At 44.1% G+C, this 20598-nt stretch overlaps 1 protein-coding gene across 3 annotated transcripts; it reads right to left on the reverse strand.

The window, feature by feature from the left end:
• Positions 1-1498: 1498 nt before the first annotated feature.
• On the reverse strand, positions 1499-20501 carry katnb1 (katanin p80 (WD repeat containing) subunit B 1). Of its 3 annotated transcripts, none has more exons than XM_086294438.1 (20): positions 20482-20501; positions 13764-13897; positions 13541-13671; positions 11074-11191; positions 10397-10497; positions 10275-10316; positions 9491-9574; positions 8648-8763; positions 7501-7572; positions 7280-7430; positions 7002-7195; positions 6491-6639; positions 6012-6062; positions 5745-5809; positions 5114-5332; positions 4883-5032; positions 4625-4701; positions 3373-3447; positions 2808-2924; positions 1499-2025 (listed from the first exon to the last, which is right to left on the reverse strand). In XM_086294438.1, exons 2-20 carry the CDS (start codon positions 13810-13812, stop codon positions 1884-1886), a joined length of 2103 nt encoding a protein of 700 aa, XP_086150564.1. In that variant the 5' UTR covers positions 13813-13897; positions 20482-20501; the 3' UTR covers positions 1499-1883. The 3 variants fall into 3 exon arrangements, with proteins under 3 accessions (XP_086150564.1, XP_086150558.1, XP_086150567.1); XM_086294432.1 differs by lacking the exon at positions 20482-20501 and adding an exon at positions 18779-19127; XM_086294441.1 differs by lacking the exon at positions 20482-20501 and adding an exon at positions 17289-17374.
• Positions 20502-20598: the final 97 nt, after the last annotated feature.

Here is a 20598-nt window from a genome sequence, read left to right on the forward strand (position 1 = left end):
GATTTGAAAATGACATGACCAAGAGGTGAGTTGAGTTAATCTAAAGAGCGTTAATAAAATGACTGAATTAACCACTTTTTTCCCCTAGCACCACTTTCAGACTCAAATAACTGGACAAACTGAGCTGAGTTTGTGATTAAACCTCATTTCCTGTCTATGCTTCCAAAGTTCCCACACAGCTTAAATCACATTTAAGGATCGCATCAGTCAGGAAGGCTTTAGACAAAAGGTGAATGATCATTTCTACCTGCAGTAATTGGCTCCGACTTGATGTCACCTGTTGACACCTGCTCAGTTCCTCAGGCTGGCGGAATAGGAGAAGGTGGGCTGCAAAGCGGCTTGCAGGTGCAGAGATTTGTTTAGGATGTGTAGATTTGCCAGGGCTGTCACAGAGTTTGGCTCGACTGGATTAATTAACTTTGAGGTGCTTCAGGATGTTTCAGCTCTCACCCAAAAGACTTTACTCCTAACCGCTAACGGGGAGTCCCACGTATTTGACCCCTACTGGGGTTGTCCCCTTGGAGCTGGTCCTGGGAGTTTTCATATGACTCATTGTAGACACGTGGTTAAGGTGCGAGTCTGGTTGGTTTGAGGAATCTGGTAGCTGATAGCTGGCACTTGGAAATAATTTCAGGTGGACACGGAGAGACCCAGGCGTTTAATCTCTAGTGTCAGCTGCTCTATCTATAGAGACGCCATCGTTCAGCGTCTAGATTTGAAAAAGTTTTTTAGATGTGAGACGGGAAAACCCTGAATGATCGGGAACCTACAGACTTGTTTTAATAATTCAATTCAATTTTATTTATAAAGCATCAAATCACAGCAGTCCTCTCATTGGAAGAGAGCCAGAGAGAACTGAACTCAACCATGCTAACCTTCCCTCCTTTGCTTTAGCTGGCACTGGGTCTATCACCAACCCTCAGTTTGTGTTCAGGAAGTGAAAAGCATGATCAGCTGATTTGGGGTCAGCTGATCGACTCGACTGTTGAATATTCTGGGTCTTGGGTTGCTTTCACAGAACGTTTTTGGTTGTCCAGTCAATGATGCTGGAAATCTGTTTGTCCCAGTAATAAACACCGGTGACTCCGCCCACACGTCACACTCGGCTGTGTGCAGTTTTCAAACCTGTGCCAAGCTGTTATCTGTATTTCAGTCACATATTTTACTATTTTAAATAAATTGTAGTCGTTTACAGAAGCAAAAGAATAAAAACTGCCCAAACACTCATGACCTGACCGTACACTCAAGAAAAGATCTTCAAATATGAGTCAAAGTGGTCTTATGTTGTAGAAATAATGCTCGATCATGTCTTTCCACAAGCTTCCTGTGCAAATGTCTAATTCTTTACAGACTTAAATCTGTGAGCAGATCACCCGACATGACTTTCACACGCTTGGCTCTAAACTGATGTAGAAATGCATGTTGCATTTGAGGTCTGCAGGAAATCTGAGAGACAGCTTCTGGTGCATTCATGAGTCACTCTGAAGAGTACAGTAACTAACTTCATTTTGTCTTTATTTAAATAAACAGAGCTGTACATAAACACAGTGGAGAAAGTGAACAGTAGAAAAGTGAAAAGTCCGAGCCTTTCATGAATCGCTCGTGTGGTGCAAACCTGTGAGCACTTTTTAAACATCCAAACCTCTGAAGGCACATTCCCGTCAGCGCCTCCATACGAGACCGAGACTCCTCCCCGATTCGAGTACCGACCCGCTCGTTTAGCAGCGGCGGTTTAATTTCTCAACTTCCTCTGAGTGTCACTTAACGTCTTCAACATTAAAACATTTCTTCTTCTGTGACGGAGGCCTCAGGAGAGAGTCGTGACAAAAGAAGGACACACAAAGTGCGGGGTCTTGGGAGTCAGCTGATCCACGGCGCCGCCCTCAGGGCGAGTCGTCGAGCGGCGACATGAGCAGCTGCAGCTCTTTGAACGTGCTGCCGTGACGACCGACCTGCGTCGCCTTGTTCTTCACGATGTTGCTCAGGTTCTTCAGCTGCTCGCAGCACACTCGGCACTTCTGGTGTCTGGAAGCACAAAAACATCAGAGGCTCAAACGCAGAGGACAAAGACGTTGGCGAGTCTGTCCGATTAAAATGGTTTTCCTTCAGTGATTGAACAAACCGCCACTGATGATGTGTTGCTATGAATTATGGGACATCTTTGCTCCAGTGTCTCGTCTGATTTACATCATCTCTGCACAAACCTTTATAAGAGAAACTGACTGTCGCTGGTTACAGTTCAATTCATTTTATTATGAAGGTTCCTGTCGTCTGAGTACTACACCAAAGGTGGTTTAATGTTTCCTTTTTTACCTCCCTTGGAGGAGGAGACACTGAAGCATCCTTCATTCACAACAAATGCAGTGAGGCGCAGAATGAGTGCTGCCCCACCGCACTAACATGCTGCTCTCTCTGAAGCTCATCTCAGGAATAACGTCCGTTAACCTCAGCAGCCTGTGTTGCTGCTGGCGAGGACGCAGGCCCTCGCCAACAGCACAAAGGTGACACCTGCTGGACAAACAAACCTACTACAGTCACTAAAATACAGCTGTGGCTCCTGCAGATGCAGAGTGCAAAGAGGAGACCTGGAAGGGAAAAGCAGCCGGCTGAGGAGCGATTACAGCAGGAATCAAGTCTCTGGGTTCGAACACGTGTCAGACATCTTTAAAAACGTCCCACACAGAACGAGAGGTGGAGTCAGCCGAGGTTTGGGGCATTTCCTCCTCAGAGTAATCTGAGTAATCAGCAGATTGATTGACGGTGCTGCTAAATCAGTCAAGCAGCTGTTGGACAGATGTGAGACTCACCGCTCCTCTCGTGTGATGTCGACCCCGACGGACGGCGTGGCCTTTAGAGTGTCCGAGATCAGCGTCCAGAAGTGCTTCATGACGAGTTTCAGAGACGTGCAGCCGGTCTGTATGTAGCTGAGGAAACGCACAGAGAAGGAAGCTGATTGGATGATGGAATTACACGACATACCGACACACTGACGGCATCGGGGCAGGTTCAGGTTCAGGACGGGAGGAAGCGGAGATCTGCTCCACCTCCTGACAATCAAAGTACTCCGGGTGACCTCAGGTTACCAAACAGGAAGTGATCTTTCTTTTTACGTAAAATCCGAATTAGAGTTTTAAATTCACTTTGAGAAGACGAAATCATCTCTGATGCAACCCGAGCTGCCTCCCGGCAGTTCGTCTGAAGCATCATCAGAACTCATTTCTCTCGTTGTAATGGTGAAACCCACAAAGTCATCCGTCACACTTGATGAAAACGCCCACAAAGATGCTGACGTTGTTTTAAAACGTACCCTCTGCCGCTGAACGCTCGCGCGCCATCTCTGGACAACAGAAACTTTACCTCTGAGCCGCTCACCTCTCGTACTTGCTCTGCAGCAGTTTGTCGAGCTGAGGAAGGACGACCATGCACACGTCCAGCTTCCACAGAGATCTGGAACAGCAGCGCAACATCTGGTTTTATACGTTCATAAAGGTCAGCAACCCGCAAACAACTGCAGGTCAAACTCTTCAAAATGAAACTTAGAAGACAGATGCAATCAAATAAACAATAAAAACTTTTCAGTGATTGGAAACAGAACAGACTGAAAATAATAATAATAATAAAGCTGCGTAGAACGATTCGTCTGTCATCAATCGTCAGCTTCTGTCACTGTTTTTAGATTTTTTGGGTTAAACTAACAAAGAAAGGTTTTGTTTTTGAACTCCAGTGTAAATAAAGGTTTGTACTTGTATAAAATCAGAATTGTGTGTGTGTGTGTGTGTGTGTGTGTGTCTCCACGCGTGTGTGTGACATCTTTGTCAGGACAGGAAATTGGCATGCTACTATAATTGTGGGGACAAAATGGCCTATTGTTGCAGAATAAGCAGATTTCTTTGTGTCTTTAATTAAACAAGCGGCGCACAACTTTAGGCTCTACAGCATAGGTGTCAAACTCTGGCCCGTGGGCCAAATTTGGCCCACAGACTAATTACATTTGGCCCGCGAAGCCATACCAAATTACTATCAGAGCTGGCCTACTGGTATTATACAGCTAATATATATATTGTTTAGTATTAAGCTTTGCTTGTTCCATATTCAGTTTTTCAGCAAAACTTGTTTGAGTCCATAAGAAAAGATTCATTCTTATATCTGGAGGAAGATTTTTTTTTTTCAATAAATATTAACGTTAGCCCGCGACTTTGTTCCAGTTTTGAATTTTGGCCCACTGTGTATCTGAGTTTGACACCCCTGCTCTACAGTAATTAGTCATTTAACTTGACTGGATAGATGTGTGAAACTCTCCTCCCTGAGGAGCAGCCAAGCCAAGGTGTGACTTAGGGTTCTCACAAAGATGTAGAAACGGGTTTGTGTGTGTGAGTGTGTACCTGTTTAGACAGCTTTGTAGGACCGAAACTTGAAATGTTACTATACTTGTGGGGACCAACAGTCACCTGTGAGGACAAAGTGCCTGTCCCCACGAGCTTGAATGCATTATTGAGGCTCAAATCCTCAGGGTTACGAGTAGGCGTTCATTTTTCATGGTTTGGGTAAGCGGCTCTCTAAAGCATGATGTCAATGAGATGTCCTCACTAAGATATGAAAACGAGTGTGTGTGTGTGAGACTCACGGCTGGGGGTTGATGATGTTCAGGATGTCCACGACTATGGACGGATCATTCATGGAGACGGCGGTGTCAAGAGCGATCTGCACACAAACAAAGAGCAGTTTGAAAATATTTTGATTGACACAAACGAACTGAAAACAAAACAATAAAAGAAGGAGCTGCATGAATGAGCTGCCCGGCTGTATCCGGGCAGAAGATCGCCAAACGGTCATGACCTTCTCACACACGTGCGAGCTGCTGGTACCGGTGTGTCAGCCTCACCTTGATGCCGTCTCGGGTCCACACCCCTCGGACCGTCTGCAGGTTCTTCAGTCGGCTGCTCAGCATCACACACATGGTCTCGTGACCCTTCTTCATCTGGGTCAGGGCCTCCTCGTCACTCAGGGCTCCAGATCTGTGGTTGGGTGAAGACTGACCGACCACACACGTTCAGCTTTATTCTCATCATCAAAGCTGTCGCGAGAATCTAAAAACACTGACGCGTGCACTCACGGGCAGGAAGTCGGCCACGTTCAGCCCGATGGGCTCGTTCCGGGCGCTCGAGATGATTTTGAGCTGCGGTTTGGATTTGGCCGCGGTGACGGGGGGCTGGGTGGGAGCGGGGTGGCTGGAGGACACTGTGCCCGCAGCTGGAGGGGACGGACGCTTCACAGCGGAAATGACCGTAGGCTCCACCCTCACCACGGGAGTGGAGGCAGCCAGCGGAGGACCCTTTAAAACAACAGACACGAGCAGTCACAGCCTTTATTCTCTGATCTCAGCTGTTTTTATGGGCATTTGATTTTTGGAAAAACTGTTAATAATGACAGAAACAAGAAATTATTACAAAATAATTTCTCACACATCATTTTAGTTGTTAATTTAGACTCATAAAACCTCTCATATAACCGCACTCAGACCAAAGTCACACAGCTGTTAAAGGTTTTAGATGGTTTTGAATTAAACTGATTTTCTGAAGACAAAGAAAAATCTTTAACTAAAGAAAGAGAAAACCGAGCGGCTGGAGGACTACTTTGTTGTAAACAGCAGGTATTTGAGCTCTGATAGGTTCGTTGCATTTATAGTCCGCTGTCCTAAGGCGTCCATGTTTCCACACAGACACACGGCTGCTGCGTTCACTGACCTGCTGTTTATCAGGAAAATTAGACTTGATGTCCTTCAGCTGCCGGCTGATCGCCAAAATGGACTCTGAGCAGAAGAAGAAATCATCAGGAAACGACCCAGTAACCACAAAACAGGAGCTGAAACACCTCTGTCGTGTGTTTTTGTGTCGTGTGTTTTTCACTGTCGAACACGTGATTTATTGTTCGTGTTTCATCTATAAACTGAAACGTCGGAGGCGCGTCGTCTCCTGATGTCTCACAGAAACGTGAAGCTGTGCTGGACTCACCGTCCTCTGGAGGAGCGGGAAAAGGCTCCGACATCTTAGGAGGAGTGCGAGCTGGAAGAGAGGAGAACGAGGAGCTCAGACTGCAAAATAAATGTGACGACATGAAAACAAAAGAAGAAATGACGAGAGTGTCTTTGTCCTCATTAGGATGAATATTTTAAAAAGGCACAAAGAACCAATCAGATCCTCCCATCCTGTTTGGCTCTTACAGCGAGTAATGTTTACTCCTCTCACTTTTCAAATATGGCCTGCTTCTCAAAATCAGCCAGAGCAGAACTGATGGCGATGCTGCAGGTGGATCAACAGGTGAGGAAATAGAAGCTTTCGGGGAAACTAAACACAGATTTTGTTGGTGCAGTGTTGATTAAAGATGAACTCAGCGTCCTTTTCAATAGCAATATTTCACAGATCTCGTTGTATGTACGTATAACTGTATTCGTTATTCAACATCTGAGCTGCGATGCTCCGGGTCCACCTACAGATGGCGCTCTTTGGCTGGAAGATGGCCTTGTAGTCCTCGGCGTTGTGGATCTCAGCAGACGACAGCTTCTCGTCCGCCTCGTCCTCGCTAGGGCTCCGCCTCTCCCCTTCGGGGCTCCGCCTGTCAGACTCTGAACGGTGCTTCAACCTGATGACATCACAAACATTTGTTTGTTTGTTTTTAGAAGAAAAACTGCAAATTTTTTACTTTATTTACTTTTATTAAAGAATCTGGAAGCGAAACTTTTCCACTGAAGTCAAATAAGATTTTTATATATATATATATATATATATATATATATATATATATATATATATATATATATATATATATATATATATATATATATATATATATATATATATATATAATATATTTATTATATATATATGACATGTGATCTGAGTGTTTGATGAATGAAACCAGTGGCTCATGTATAAAACTTTAAATCCAGGAGTCAGTACTTGCAGTATCTGGAGTATTTTCTCCTGTCTCTCAGTGTGCCGTACCTCTGCGATCTGCAGGTGGTCGTGGGTCTCTCGTAGTTCTTTCGCAGTGCCGCTCCTTTGGGGTCCTTCTTCGGCTCTGTGAGCGGCTGGTCGTCCTGGATGATCCCCTGGATCACGGCGCCACCGCTCTTCTTTACCCTCTTCAGATCGACCACGTAGGACGACACACTCGACAGCTGATGAGACACGCCGATCTGACATGTGGAGAAGGTGGAAGATTAAGATTACCTAAAACTTCTGCACAGTACTGTTACTGAGCGGTGGGCGGAGCTACACACCAGCTGCTGGTTGCAGATGGCGAGGTCAGACACCTTTCCCCAGCTCACCGGCACCGCGTCAAAGCAGCGGTCCGGTTCCCAGCCGAAGACCCGCAGCGAGTCCGTGGCGCCGCTGTACAGGCAGGAGCCATCTGGGCTAAAACATATACACCTGAAACCACAGGGACAGGGGTCAGAGGTCACATTCCAGTTACACCCTGCTGCAACGGGGAAAAACTCACCTGACCGGAGTCGTGTCGCCCTCCAACGAGCCGATCATCGTAAACTTCTCCAGATCCCACAGCTTGATGGTCCTGCAAGCACATGCAGAGTTCATACAGCTGCAGCTCATTAGAGACACCTGTAGGTGTTTTATAGTGTCAGGTGAAGACGCTACAACACGGCTGAGGAACAGGAAGAGACCTCCAACAGATCCACGGTCAGCAGTGACAAGTCAGTAAATGAGGAGAAAGAGAAAAGAGGAACGAAACACGAACAAAAGAGGGAGTGGAGGGCAAAGTGCACCTCTCAGTGCATCATGGGAAGTCCCCAGGAACCTGAGGGATGGTTAGGGTCGCCTAACCCAGCTCTAACTACAAGCTAAGCTAAAGACATTTTTATAATTAATTGAAGAAAGTATGTGTTTGAGTCACTTCTTATTCTCATAAATGAGAGTAAGATTTATTCCATCAATAAACTGTTTGAGATAAAAATGACCCTGCTCCCTGTTCTGTCACTAAAACAGGCCAAAACCTACAAAATGTCTCATTTCTTTGAAGTGACACATTCAAAGCTTTAACGGCTCCATCACGATCACATGACAATCGGAAAATCAGGCCACAAACTACAGCTTTGCTTGCTGGTGTAACTTATAAACTGTCTCTAACACCAGGTCGATGTCCTCAAATTAAACATAATAATCAATTTAAGTGATTCATGTTGGAATACTTATTTATACTTCATATGCAAAAATAAAGAAATGATTAAATACTGAGTGCACTTGCTGGTTGTGTTGGAGAAAGGATGAGTTATTATTTCCATTTTATTATATTTATATTATATTTCCTGTTTACTTTTAGTTATAAATGTATGATTTAGTGGCACATGCAGAGGACATGTAGAAGACACAGGACATGTATGTGAAAAAAAGTAAAAGAATTTCAGACTAAAAGAAATGTTACATTTTAAAAAATGCCACAAACAATCAAACTCAGCACCAAAATAAAATCTTGGCGGCACAGAGAGAGGACAACCTCGCGCAGCCTCTGAGCTTCATGAAACAGAAAAACTAAACGAGCCACAAAGTGTCACAAACACTGATTCCACTCATGAGTCGCTCCTTCAGCTCCGAGCTGCTGCGTCTCGGGCGCTCGGCCTGCGGCGACGTACCTGTCGGAGCTTCCGGAGGCCAGCAGGTACTCGTTGGGGTGGAACTGGACGATGTTGACGGCGGCGGTGTGAGATTTGAATTCCGTGATGGTTTTCCCCTGAGCCAGGTCCCACAGCTGATGGAGACAAGAGGACAGGGCTGAGGTCATCGAACAGGAAGAGAGCAGAGCTCACCTCCTTCAGCCAATCAGAATGAGCGATTTTATTACAGGATGCTGCCGGTTTGATGCTTTCACAGCATTTACAGAATAAACACATCATGTTCACACTTTTAAATTCCCAAGATGCTCTCAAACACCCGAACATCCGACCGCTGCAAATGAAATGAAACTTAATTCTAAACATCGATGAAATGTTAGCCTAACGAGTCGTTACACATCACCAGCTTATTACTTTATTTAAATAAATGTAACTGAACCTGGGTCAAGAAGTGTCCTGAAAACTATTTTAATAGAAAAGATGGATCTTAAAAATCCTAAAACACTGAAGTGATTCAACAGACGGACCTTTTAAAACCATTTTAAAATGTAGAAGAATCTAAAAATGTTGCGATTCAATCGCTCGTTTTATTTTATGGGAACACGTGACTACCAAACATGAACCAGGACCAGCTGGAACATTTTAACGTCTTCCAGCCTTTCTGCACAGTTTCCTGCTGCTGATGTTCTGCTTCACAGTTTACATTCACAGCATCGTGTAACTCCTGCAGGTTATAGTTACTCTGAAGGTTTCTCAGCATCTACTGTTACAGAGTCAGAGTTACCACAACATGTAAGTACCGGGAAAAACAATCCTTAAAATATATTTTTTACATTAAAGGTGAGACGTCAGATCAGGTCGTACCTTGACGGTGCAGTCGTCGCTCGCTGAAGCTAACCACTTCCCATCAGGACTGAAGGCCAAACTCCTCACAGCCTGAGTGTGACCCTGCAACACCAACACTGGTCAGATTTTTGCTATCGAGACTCATGTGAAGCTTTTATTTTGAAGGAAAGTAGAAGCTCTGAGCCTGGTTCTGGAGTTTTTCCTTCCCACTGTCGCCAAAGTGCTCATAGGAGGTCATATGATTGTTGGTTTTTCTCTGTATGTAGATCTTAAAGTATAAAGGGCATTGAGGTGACTGATGTTGTGATTTGGCGCTGCATAAACAAAATTAAATTGAAGTCTCTCAGTTCTTTTAAATGCAATAATCCGTTTACTGTAAGACTCCATAAAAGCTCCGACTGACACAGTTTAATCCGAATCATTCTGAGCGTCCTCGGCTTTGGCGCACAGTGACCACGTGTCTGTGTGTGTTTGTTTTGTATGTGATGGTACAACTGTGGAAAACAAGCATCAGAATGTAGAGCGGGGCTTAAACATCTGAAAAACATCAAAAATCTGTCAGAAACCTGAAAACAATCAGGATTTAGCTTTTCACACGGTGCTGTTTCCAGGTCAGATGAGGTCAACTCATTTGCATAAAAGATCAGATTCCACTGAAGCAAATGTCCACATCACACTTTGTTAGGTCACCACAGGTGTGTTTACCAAATCCACCTGCAGCCACTGTCCACCTGTTAGAAACGTGCACCTGGATTCGAGCAGGATATTAGGAGCCGGCCTGTCATCCTGAGCACAAACTTACCTTATATCTGAACACGTATCCTTTCCTCCGCAAGTCCCACAGCTGACAGCAGAAAAGAAGAGACATTTCATTAGAGCGGATTAAGACTTCAAGGATGTTCTCACACAGGAAAGCACGCCTACCTTAATGTTTGTGTCCATGGAGCTGGAGGCCAGGAAGTCTCCAAAGGGATGGAAGCCCAGGCTGGTGATGTTGGCTTTGTGTCCCATCAGAGTCCTTAAAACTGAGCACAGGAAGCAGCAGGGTCACCTCTTTGCATCTCTTTCTAACTAAGACCCAGCTTAGGTGCATTAAAACGCCTCCGCATGATGGGACGGACGATTATTCTGACTGCGGGGTACAACGTCCTCCGTTACAGCCTGAGACTGAACACTGAGGAAGCTGTATCAATTTTCAAAATAAGAGTAGATGGAAAAATACTACTAATAATAACATATACTCAATCAGACTGATGTACTATATTACAGAGGCTGACATCATGTGGTATGACGGATGTCCTGTGTCCTCGAGGCAGCAGAGGTGGAAGAGCTCATAGCTCAAACTTTGCACTCAGAAATTTAGAAAAAACTCACCACACTAATAAAAAAAAGCAAGTTGATTTTAACATGTTTCAGCTCTTTGTGTGTCATATTTCTAATCGACTGGTTCGCTCACTTCACTTCTCTTTGTCAGTGTGAACCTTACGCTGTCCACCGCTGATCTAAAGCACCTGTGCAGATAAATTACGCACACAGACAGTTTAGAGGCGGTGAAGCTTTGACTAAAAAGCCTCGTAGCCACAGAACAGACAGAGTCTTACTCTTGGCAGCCTCCAGGTCCCAGACTCGTATTGAACCTGACTGCGACCCGGCGGCGACCTGCTCCTCCGACACGTTGAAATGGATAGACTCCACTGGGTTCTTGTGACCAGTCAGACTCTGAGAGGAAACAGTCAGAACAGACATCATCACCTAAAACTGCACCTCGCTCCTTTCTCAAAAACTCAAAACACAGACTATATATCAAAATGTTAGTGTTAGTGAAGCTGCTGAGGGACACCACGTCACCTGTCAATCACAAAATAAGCCCACCTTCATCTCCTGCTTTATCGTCCCCTGAACACTAATGGAAACCATCATTTCCAAAATGAGCTTCATCTTTTATTCAATAAGACCTGAAAACAGCGACTGAGACCATAAAGCCGTCAGGAAACTGTTTACTGAGCTCAGAGATCAGGTGAGGAGGCGGCTCGTTTTCTCACAGACTTCTATTCACAGTCAGAGGAGTCGCCCCCTGCTGGACATCCATGAAAAACGCAGGTTTAAGCTTCACTTTTCAGAATTCAAATCTACACCCATCCTTTATACAGGGAGTGCAGAATTATTAGGCAAGTTGTATTTTTGAGGAATAATTTTATTATTGAACAACAACCATGTTCTCAATGAACCCAAAAAACTCATTAATATCAAAGCTGAATGTTTGTGGAAGTAGTTTTTAGTTTGTTTGTAGTTTTAGCTATTTTAGGGGGATATCTGTGTGTGCAGGTGACTATTACTGTGCAGAATTATTAGGCAACTTAACAAAAAACAAATATATACCCATTTCAATGATTTATTTTTACCAGTGACACCAATATAACATCTCCACATTCACAAATATACATTTCTGACATTCAAAAACAAAACAAAAACAAATCAGCCACCAATATAGCCACCTTTCTTTGCAAGGACACTCAAAAGCCTGCCATCCATGGATTCTGTCAGTGTTTTGATCCGTTCACCATCAACATTGCGTGCAGCAGCAACCACAGCCTCCCAGACACTGTTCAGAGAGGTGTACTGTTTTCCCTCCTTGTAAATCTCACATTTGATGATGGACCACAGGTTCTCAATGGGGTTCAGATCAGGTGAACAAGGAGGCCATGTCATTAGTTTTTCTTCTTTTATACCCTTTCTTGCCAGCCACGCTGTGGAGTACTTGGACGCGTGTGATGGAGCATTGTCCTGCATGAAAATCATGTTTTTCTTGAAGGATGCAGACTTCTTCCTGTACCACTGCTTGAAGAAGGTGTCTTCCAGAAACTGGCAGTAGGACTGGGAGTTGAGCTTGACTCCATCCTCAACCCGAAAAGGCCCCACAAGCTCATCTTTGATGATACCAGCCCAAACCAGTACTCCACCTCCACCTTGCTGGCGTCTGAGTCGGACTGGAGCTCTCTGCCCTTTACCAATCCAGCCACGGGCCCATCCATCTGGCCCATCAAGACTCACTCTCATTTCATCAGTCCATAAAACCTTAGAAAAACCAGTCTTGAGATATTTCTTGGCCCAGTCTTGACGTTTCAGCTTGTGTGTCTTGTTCAGTGGTGGTCGTCTTTCAGCCTTTCTTACCTTGGCCATGTCTCTGAGTATTGCACACCTTGTGCTTTTGGGCACTCCAGTGATGTTGCAGCTCTGAAATATGGCCAAACTGGTGGCAAGTGGCATCTTGGCAGCTGCACGCTTGACTTTTCTCAGTTCATGGGCAGTTATTTGGCGCCTTGGTTTTTCCACACGCTTCTTGTGACCCTGTTGACTATTTTGAATGAAACGCTTGATTGTTCGATGATCACGCTTCAGGAGCTTTGCAATTTTGAGACTGCTGCATCCCTCTGCAAGATATCTCACTATTTTTGACTTTTCTGAGCCTGTCAAGTCCTTCTTTTGACCCATTTTGCCAAAGGAAAGGACGTTGCCTAATAATTATGCACACCTGATATAGGGTGTTGATGTCATTAGACCACACCCCTTCTCATTACAGAGATGCACATCACCTAATATGCTTAATTGGTAGTAGGCTTTCGAGCCTATACAGCTTGGAGTAAGACAACATGCATGAAGAGGATGATGTGGACAAAATACTCATTTGCCTAATAATTCTGCACTCCCTGTATACAGTCTGCGCTCTGCCATGATGTGGTGCACTACACACAACGTAAGAGGTCAGGCAGGTTAGTTTAGTTGGAGGAAGATGGCGAGCAGTGGAGGGGAAACATGAGTCTGTTTAATTCCCATGGAGCGAACTCTGTTTTCATCATTTAACAATCAGAAATGAATCAATAATAAAGATAAAAGCGTGAGGTGGTGACAGGAGAGAGGCAGGTGTGGGCATCATGACCTGCAGACTGCAGAAGAGCAGTAGGTAAAGGATGGGTTCCTTTGAATCTGCTCATGTTTCAGGCCTAAAAAACCTCGACGGAAACCTTAAAAATTAGAAACCCATCGCATTTTGCATTGCGGGGGACTCACCATGATGCAGTTGGCCTTGCTGACGGCCCAGATGTTGACCCTGCAGTCCTCTCCTCCTGTGGCCAGCAGGCGGCCCGAGCTTTTCCCCAGAGCCAGACAGGAAATGGAGCTGGATTGAGCCTCGAACTCCTCTGTACGGCAACAAAGGAGGAACAAATTCAGGTCGGGCTGGGCTGCTGGACAGGAAGGGTGTGATGATCGTTTGAGTAACTTTAATACTCACGAAGGCGCCATGCGATCTTGGTTGTGCTGGAGGCAGCCATACTGGTCATACTGGGAGACTGGCTGCTGTGTTTGACGACCCCGGCTGAGGTTAATTCATGAGACGGACATCAGCTCCTGGTTTAAAATGGAGCACTGTAACAAAAAATAATTTCCCCCAGGGATCAATAAAGTATTCTGATTCTGATTCTGATTTAGTGTTTGCACTGAGCGTCAAACACCTGCAGGAACACAACACAGTGATAAATAAGTGATAGAAGAGATAAGACATATAAAACCGTCTCAGTCTCGCCTCTCTGACGTTGAGCTCTCATTTCTACTCCCAGTGAAGATACCATCGTCTTCAGCTCGGCCTCCAAACCACACAGGTGTCACTACCACCCTGTAAACCCTCCCTTTCATGCTGGCTGCCGTCCTTCTGTCACAAATCACCCCTGAAACTCCACCAAGCCTGCACACTTCTTCATGTCTCTTGTGTGCTGTCCCTTGTTTTGGATGGTTGACCCCAAGTATTTAAACTCATCTATTATTGGAAAACACTGTATACAAGCCAGAAGCCAGATGATATAAGTTAGTTAAACTGCAGGAATGTCTTAAAGATATAAAAACCTTGATGACCGTTAATTTCCTACAAATATAGTATCTAACCAGATTCTTACCCTGGATGGCATTACCTTGGCCTCCAGTAACGCTGTGAGGAACCTTGGAGTCATTTTTGACCAGGACATGTCCTTCAACGCACATATTAAACAAATATGTAAGACTGCTTTCTTCCATTTGTGCAACATCTCTAAAATTAGAAATATCCTGTCTCAGAGTGACGCTGAAAAACTAGTTCATGCATTTATTACTTCCAGGCTGGACGACTGTAATTCATTATTATCAGGATGTCCTAAAAACTCCCTGAAAAGCCTTCAGCTAATCCAAAATGCTGCAGCAAGAGTCCTGACAGGGACTAGAAAGAGAGAGCAGATTTCTCCTGCTATAGTCTCAGGCTGCTGAAGGATTCCCATGATGCACTGAGTGTTTTCTTTTCCTCCCCTCACTCCCATACCGGCCCCTCCCCGAGCGTGGTTCTTCTCGAGGTTACTTCCTGTGACAATAAGTTTTTCCTCACCACTGTCACCAAGTGCTTGTTCATTTTACCTTTATTTATACAAATAGTCCTGAGACTCAATGCCTCATTTACAAGAGAGACCTGTTTCAAACAGGCATAATAAAATAACACCAATAAAATATTGAATATTTTACCAAGTGTCTACACAGTCAAACTAAAAACAAGATTCCCAGTGATGATTTCACAAAACCATTTATGCGTCTTTTAAAGTCTACGAGCAAAATCAGCTGAGAGCCTGAAATCCTTCTGTCATGTAATCCATGAGGACGGGACAGAAAAGGAGAATACCTTCTCTCTGAGGTCTGAACAGTGAGTGCAAAGAAGTCCTGAGACCGCAGATTGTGACTAAACTATTTGTCAGATTACAGGTAATCTGACAAATAGGAGACGAGTAAACCAGAAATGAATTTAGAGACAAAATGCTATCAATGAACCATCCTGCATGAGGCTAATGAGGACTAATCAACCAGTGAATATAAAGTACAGTGGTGTGCTAAAGGTTTTGAGCCGGTGATAAATCTTAATGCCGTGATAAACAAAGTCCAACGATCCATTTCTAAGAAAAACAAAACTCCAGCTTCAGCCTAGCTTCAACAGGAACTCGATGTTTGTAAGACTCCACAGCTTCATTGTTAATACATGTACCTTGAGAAGATACAAGAGAGGGAAGTTAGGATTAGGGTTAACCGAACCCTCTGAGAAGAACACAACCGTGGTTTTTTTTATAGATGCATTTCAAAGACAGCCTTAGCAGAAACAGCTGTGACTGTGTACGATCAAAAGCTAACTGCAAATGTTCGAAAACCATGTCGATACCAGGGTACCAGATTATTACCACAATTAATCATCTGCGTAAAAATAGGCAGTTGCACTTAGATTTTGTCCCACAGCACTGACATAAATAGTAAATAACGCAGGTCCCAAGACAGAAACCTGTGGCACTCCATCAGTCACATTTAAAAAACTGGAAGAGAGACCATTAAACTGCACACACTGCTTATGGTGAGAAAGGTGCTTAGCTTGGTCTGAACGGCCCTTTTCCAATAACCTCTGACATAAAACCCCACGATCAACAGTGCCGGAGGCTTTCGATCAATAAAAAGAGGGGTGCAGTATTTCTTTGCTTCCAGGGCCTCGTAGATATCATTGAGAACTTTAAATTTTAAACCTTTAAGTTACAGTACTGGAGAGATAAAATATCATTTTCATTCTGATAGCTCTAAGGTTGATTATTCCTCAGCCATTAAAGAATCTCAGCTAAAATACAGAGTTTGCAGATTGGTTCATATTATTACCATCCAAGAATCATCACCTTTCAGGAGGGCAGTACAAAGGCACACTGGGATCTCTGCTGAAGTGTTCAGTTGTATGGAAAGATTAAAAATATAAGACGCTGGCTCATCTATGATGCTTGCAAGCAGACGCAAGAAAAACGGAGACAGACTGTCTGGACCGGTGACTTTTTAATGTTAATGCTCTTCAAAGCTGTCAGAGAGAGAATTTATAGTCTGCCAACGCGTCCCAGGGACTTTGAGACTGTCAGTGGTTAAGATCAGAAAGTGATCACATTTGGATTTCCTAATAGAAGCAGCGAAGCTATTACGCAGCTGCCAAACCTTAGCCATTGGCATCAGTGTCGGACTTTCTTGAAGCTGCTCAGGGCTGCTTCCTGTCCCGCCCTTTCACTCTGACCTGGCTAAAAGCAGCATGTTTGTCCACAAGGCAGATAAAACTCTCAGAGTAATATTTACAAGCTAAGTTAACACCGTCCATCAATGTAAAACTGACCCAATGTAAATTCATGAAGTCGTGACAAAAGGCTTGCTCATGTAAAAGCTTTAAATTTCTGTTTGTGATGATGCTCAGAGCATGAAACTGTTCCTCGCAGCACCAACCACGCAGCGATCAGTCAAGTCGCTGGTAAAAACTGCTGTGGAGAAATGATGTGGCACATTAATCAAAGATGATTTATCTGGGGAATAAGGTGTGTGGGGCTTTAGTCATTTGTGTTAGATTAAAAACAGTGTGCCTTAAAATAATCAGACACAGGAGAAAACCGATCCCAATTAAAATCACCTACCAGAATGATTTCATTATAATAGCTGAGCCAAAGAGGAGAACGTGCCAGGGTCAAAGTCAACAGCAGTTAAAGACCTAGCTTTATAAAAAAACTGTCACACTTCTGCCTTTCTGAGGCTGCTTGAGCGATAAATTTTAAATCCATGAATTCCCACATCTCACGTCTCAGAAACAATTATTCATTTGGCACTACCTCCGGTGCTTGCATGTTAACCTTTCCACTCGTCTCTCTCATTGTGTGAATGAGAGTGAGACGAGTGGCACGTTATCCTCTTCGGTTCAGCTATTTTCCTCCTACTGACTTTCATTCCTCTTGTGTTCAGAGCATACCTCGACCTGCTCCCACTGCAGCTCACGGTGTCATCTGCAAACATCACGATCCACAGAGACTCCTGCCTGGCCTCGTCTATCAGCCTGTCCCCATCACCACAGCAAACAAGAAGGGGCTCAGAGGAGATCCCTGATGTAATCCCACCCCCATCTTGAACCCATCTGTCATTCCTACCACACACCTCACCACTGTCTCTCTCTGTCCTCATACATGTCCTGCACCACCCTCACATCCTTCTCTGCTACTCCCGACTTCCTCATGCAGTACCACAGTTCATCTCGTGATCCATAAAGACACGGTGCAGATACATCATCAACAACCTCAAAGCAACCGCACAATTCAAACTCCTTGAATTTTTTTCTTAAATAACATAATTCTTCACCTGCAAACACAAGATTTCACAAATGAACAAACAGAATAAATCTTGTTTGGTGTTATCAGGTGATGTCGGTTGGTGTCTGATATTCATTTCCTGCTATAACAAAAGTCTCCCAAATATGGGATAAATAAGATATTTCTCATCCTCATCAGCACCTTCATCTACATCCAAACTGTTAGATAATATCTATTTTTCTAACACAAAAATAATACTTAAAATCTGCAAGAACCTTCATGTGTTACTGTCTGCAGACTGAAGCGAACATTTCTGTTTATGGAAACTGGCGCATTTTTCTCAGATCATAACGTGTATGAAAACACCGGTAAACTAACTGAGCAGTGCTGTTGTGGTCAGGAGTGTTTGCTCTGCTCTCCTGGAGCTTCAGCTAACTTCAGGTAATCTCATTAAGGTTCTTCATTAAGCTCATTAAACCACAGACGAGCTCATGTTCAGACTAACACAGCAGAGGAGGTCCGTCTGCTCCCCACTTTAACCCGTTAACTCTGACTCTGTGGCGGGTGTTCCAGATCAACTGGCGTTTAGATCAACTGGCGTTTAGATCAACTGGCGTTGGTCGAACAGATGTGTGGCAGTCTTGCGTTTCAGGAGCTCCCACCGACAAACCAGCAAAAAACGCCAAATGTGTCACCTGTGACACTTGTGAGGTTGTCTCAAACACACTCCGTCAGTCTTGATGCTGTTGAACAACAAAATGTTTAAAAATGTGGCGAGTTTACCTGGTGATATCCTCATGCGCGACGCGATCAACTGGCGTTTAGATCAACTGGCGTTTAGATCGCGAAAACAGCAAACAAGTATGTTGTTCACAGGACACAAAGAGTAAACGATCGTTTACTCTTTGTGTCCTGTGAACAACATCGGCGTGGTGTTACTTGTTTGCTGTTTTCGCGATCTAAACGCCAGTTGATCTAAACGCCAGTTGATCTAAACGCCAGTTGATCTGGAACACCGGTGCTGACCTAACCACCCGCCGTACCGAGCTCCGGGCTAACGTTAGCCGAACACTGAGGCCGGGCATCGGCGTCAGGAGCAGCGGCTCCCCGGCGGAACTTGGACCGAGCAGACGCAGTCTGGCGTTGGGCAGCTTACCTCGGTCTGTCGGTCACCGACGGACGGCTTAAAGTTGATCCGGTGAGGCGGCGACAGCAACTTGTCGACGGTCCGTTTACTGCTCGGCTGCAGCTTAGCAACTGAATCACACACCTCACTTCCGGTGACGTCATTACCCTTTTCCCCCAAACAACTTTATTAACAAATACGCTTCGAAGTCATGACTGTAGAAAACGATCACTAGGTTGAACTTTTCAGTAGCGCCGTTAACTTAGCGGTATTTATCTTAAATTTCCATTTCTCCAGATTTGACATGTTTCTCTTTGTTTTTATTTTTGTTACGTTTGCCAAACTTTTCCCTTTTTCTCAAATCTTTTCTGGTAAATTTAGATTTTTTTCCTTATAATTTCTCCTAAATGCATCTTTTATTTTCTTGTGATTAAGTATTTTCCCCCTCACATATCTGTCCCTTTTCTAAATTTGGTTTTTAGTTTCTCATAAACCTGGTTACCCGCCCCCTCTAAATTTGCCTCTAATGATTTAAGCTGCACTGAAAGAAAAGCAGCTTTGTAAGAAAATGAAAGCTATCTAAAATGACATTGTGTATTTACAAAACTAAAATAAAACTAAATTAATTAGGAAATTAATTCATTAGTTCAGGGCTGGATTGGGACAAAAAATCGGTCCGGGCATTTTGACTAGTGACCGGCCCACCAGGTATTACAGGAAAAGCCATAAAGCCTTTGAATGAAAACAAACGCTGTTGTGACAGTGATGTACAGTCTTGTTGGTATATGTAGGATTTCTATACATTGTACATCAGATGAAAACTTTGGTTGTAAGATTCAGATAATTATTTATTAAAAGCGAGACATTTTAAATGAGAATAAGAAAGAAAAGTATTTCTTTGTGCCCCCCTCTCCCTGTTAATGCCCTACCTGCCCCCCTGGCAAAACTTTGCTAGACCCGCCCCTGCACAGTTACCAGCTGTCAGCTACATAAAAAAGGATCCTGGTGTTATTTGTCTCTCAGAAACAGTTGATAACTTCAACTCATTCATGTCATCTAAAAGGTAAACCTGTTTCTCCATCACCTGTTCAGCTCTGATGATCCAGTAAGGACATCTCCTGGTTTCATCTTCATGTTTCCCTCTCACATAACCAAACCGACATCATGACCAGCAGCTTTACAGCTGTGGCTCCAGCAAACATCAGCTGATACTAGAAATTAATATTAAATACATTCTAACAACAGCTGATCAAGCTTAAACGTGCTGCTGTTGTTTAGCGCGACATCTGCTGGTTTCCTGTTTCTGGCGCAAAGTGGGCGATCAACAAACGAGAGAGAAAAGCCGATCAGTTGATCATTGATCAGTTTCATGATTGAATGAGCGAAGAAGAGGCAGCTAACAGCGTAAAGACGCAGAATAAATCCAGCTTTGTGTCTTTTTCATTATAGCTGAAGTCCGGGACAAACTGCGTCTCTTCTCAGCTCAACACGAAACGCGTAATATTTTCTCTGATGATTCCGTTTTTACAGGACGGTTGGCAACTCTACTAACTAACCTTATGAATAAAGTAAAGTTCACTATCAGTAACATCATAGCACCCACCCAGCTGTATAGGAACTCTGTCAGTACAAGTTATTGTAACTGACTGTAAAAAGTCAGCATAACGAAAATAAACTCCACCTAAACTTGGTTCATATCTGACCCAGAGAGACTGCAGGTCATAACTTCTTACCTGAAGTTCAGTTCACCTGACACTCGGACCGGCGGCCGCCTCGGGGCTCTCCTCCTCCTCCTGCCTCCCCTTTCCCTCATCCACCTGCTGGCCTCAGTGGGAGCTCCGCCATAGCCA

This window comes from Aulonocara sp. 'chitande type north' Nkhata Bay, linkage group LG1 (genome assembly GCF_057382095.1).
Source record: "Aulonocara sp. 'chitande type north' Nkhata Bay isolate Kocher_YH1m ecotype deep benthic linkage group LG1, A_spYH_male_GT1.1, whole genome shotgun sequence".
NCBI lineage: Eukaryota > Metazoa > Chordata > Actinopteri > Cichliformes > Cichlidae > Aulonocara > Aulonocara sp. 'chitande type north' Nkhata Bay.

Coding starts and splice junctions, on each gene's coding strand:
- katnb1 (XM_086294438.1), bottom strand. CDS start 13,812: ATGACCAGTATGGCTGCCTCCAGCACAACCAAGATCGCATGGCGCCTT. Junction 11,192..13,540: donor GCAAGGCCAACTGCATCATG/GTGAGTCCCCCG, acceptor GTTTCCTCTCAG/AGTCTGACTGGTCACAAGAA. Junction 3,448..4,624: donor AACATCATCAACCCCCAGCC/GTGAGTCTCACA, acceptor CTGCTGTTCCAG/ATCTCTGTGGAAGCTGGACG.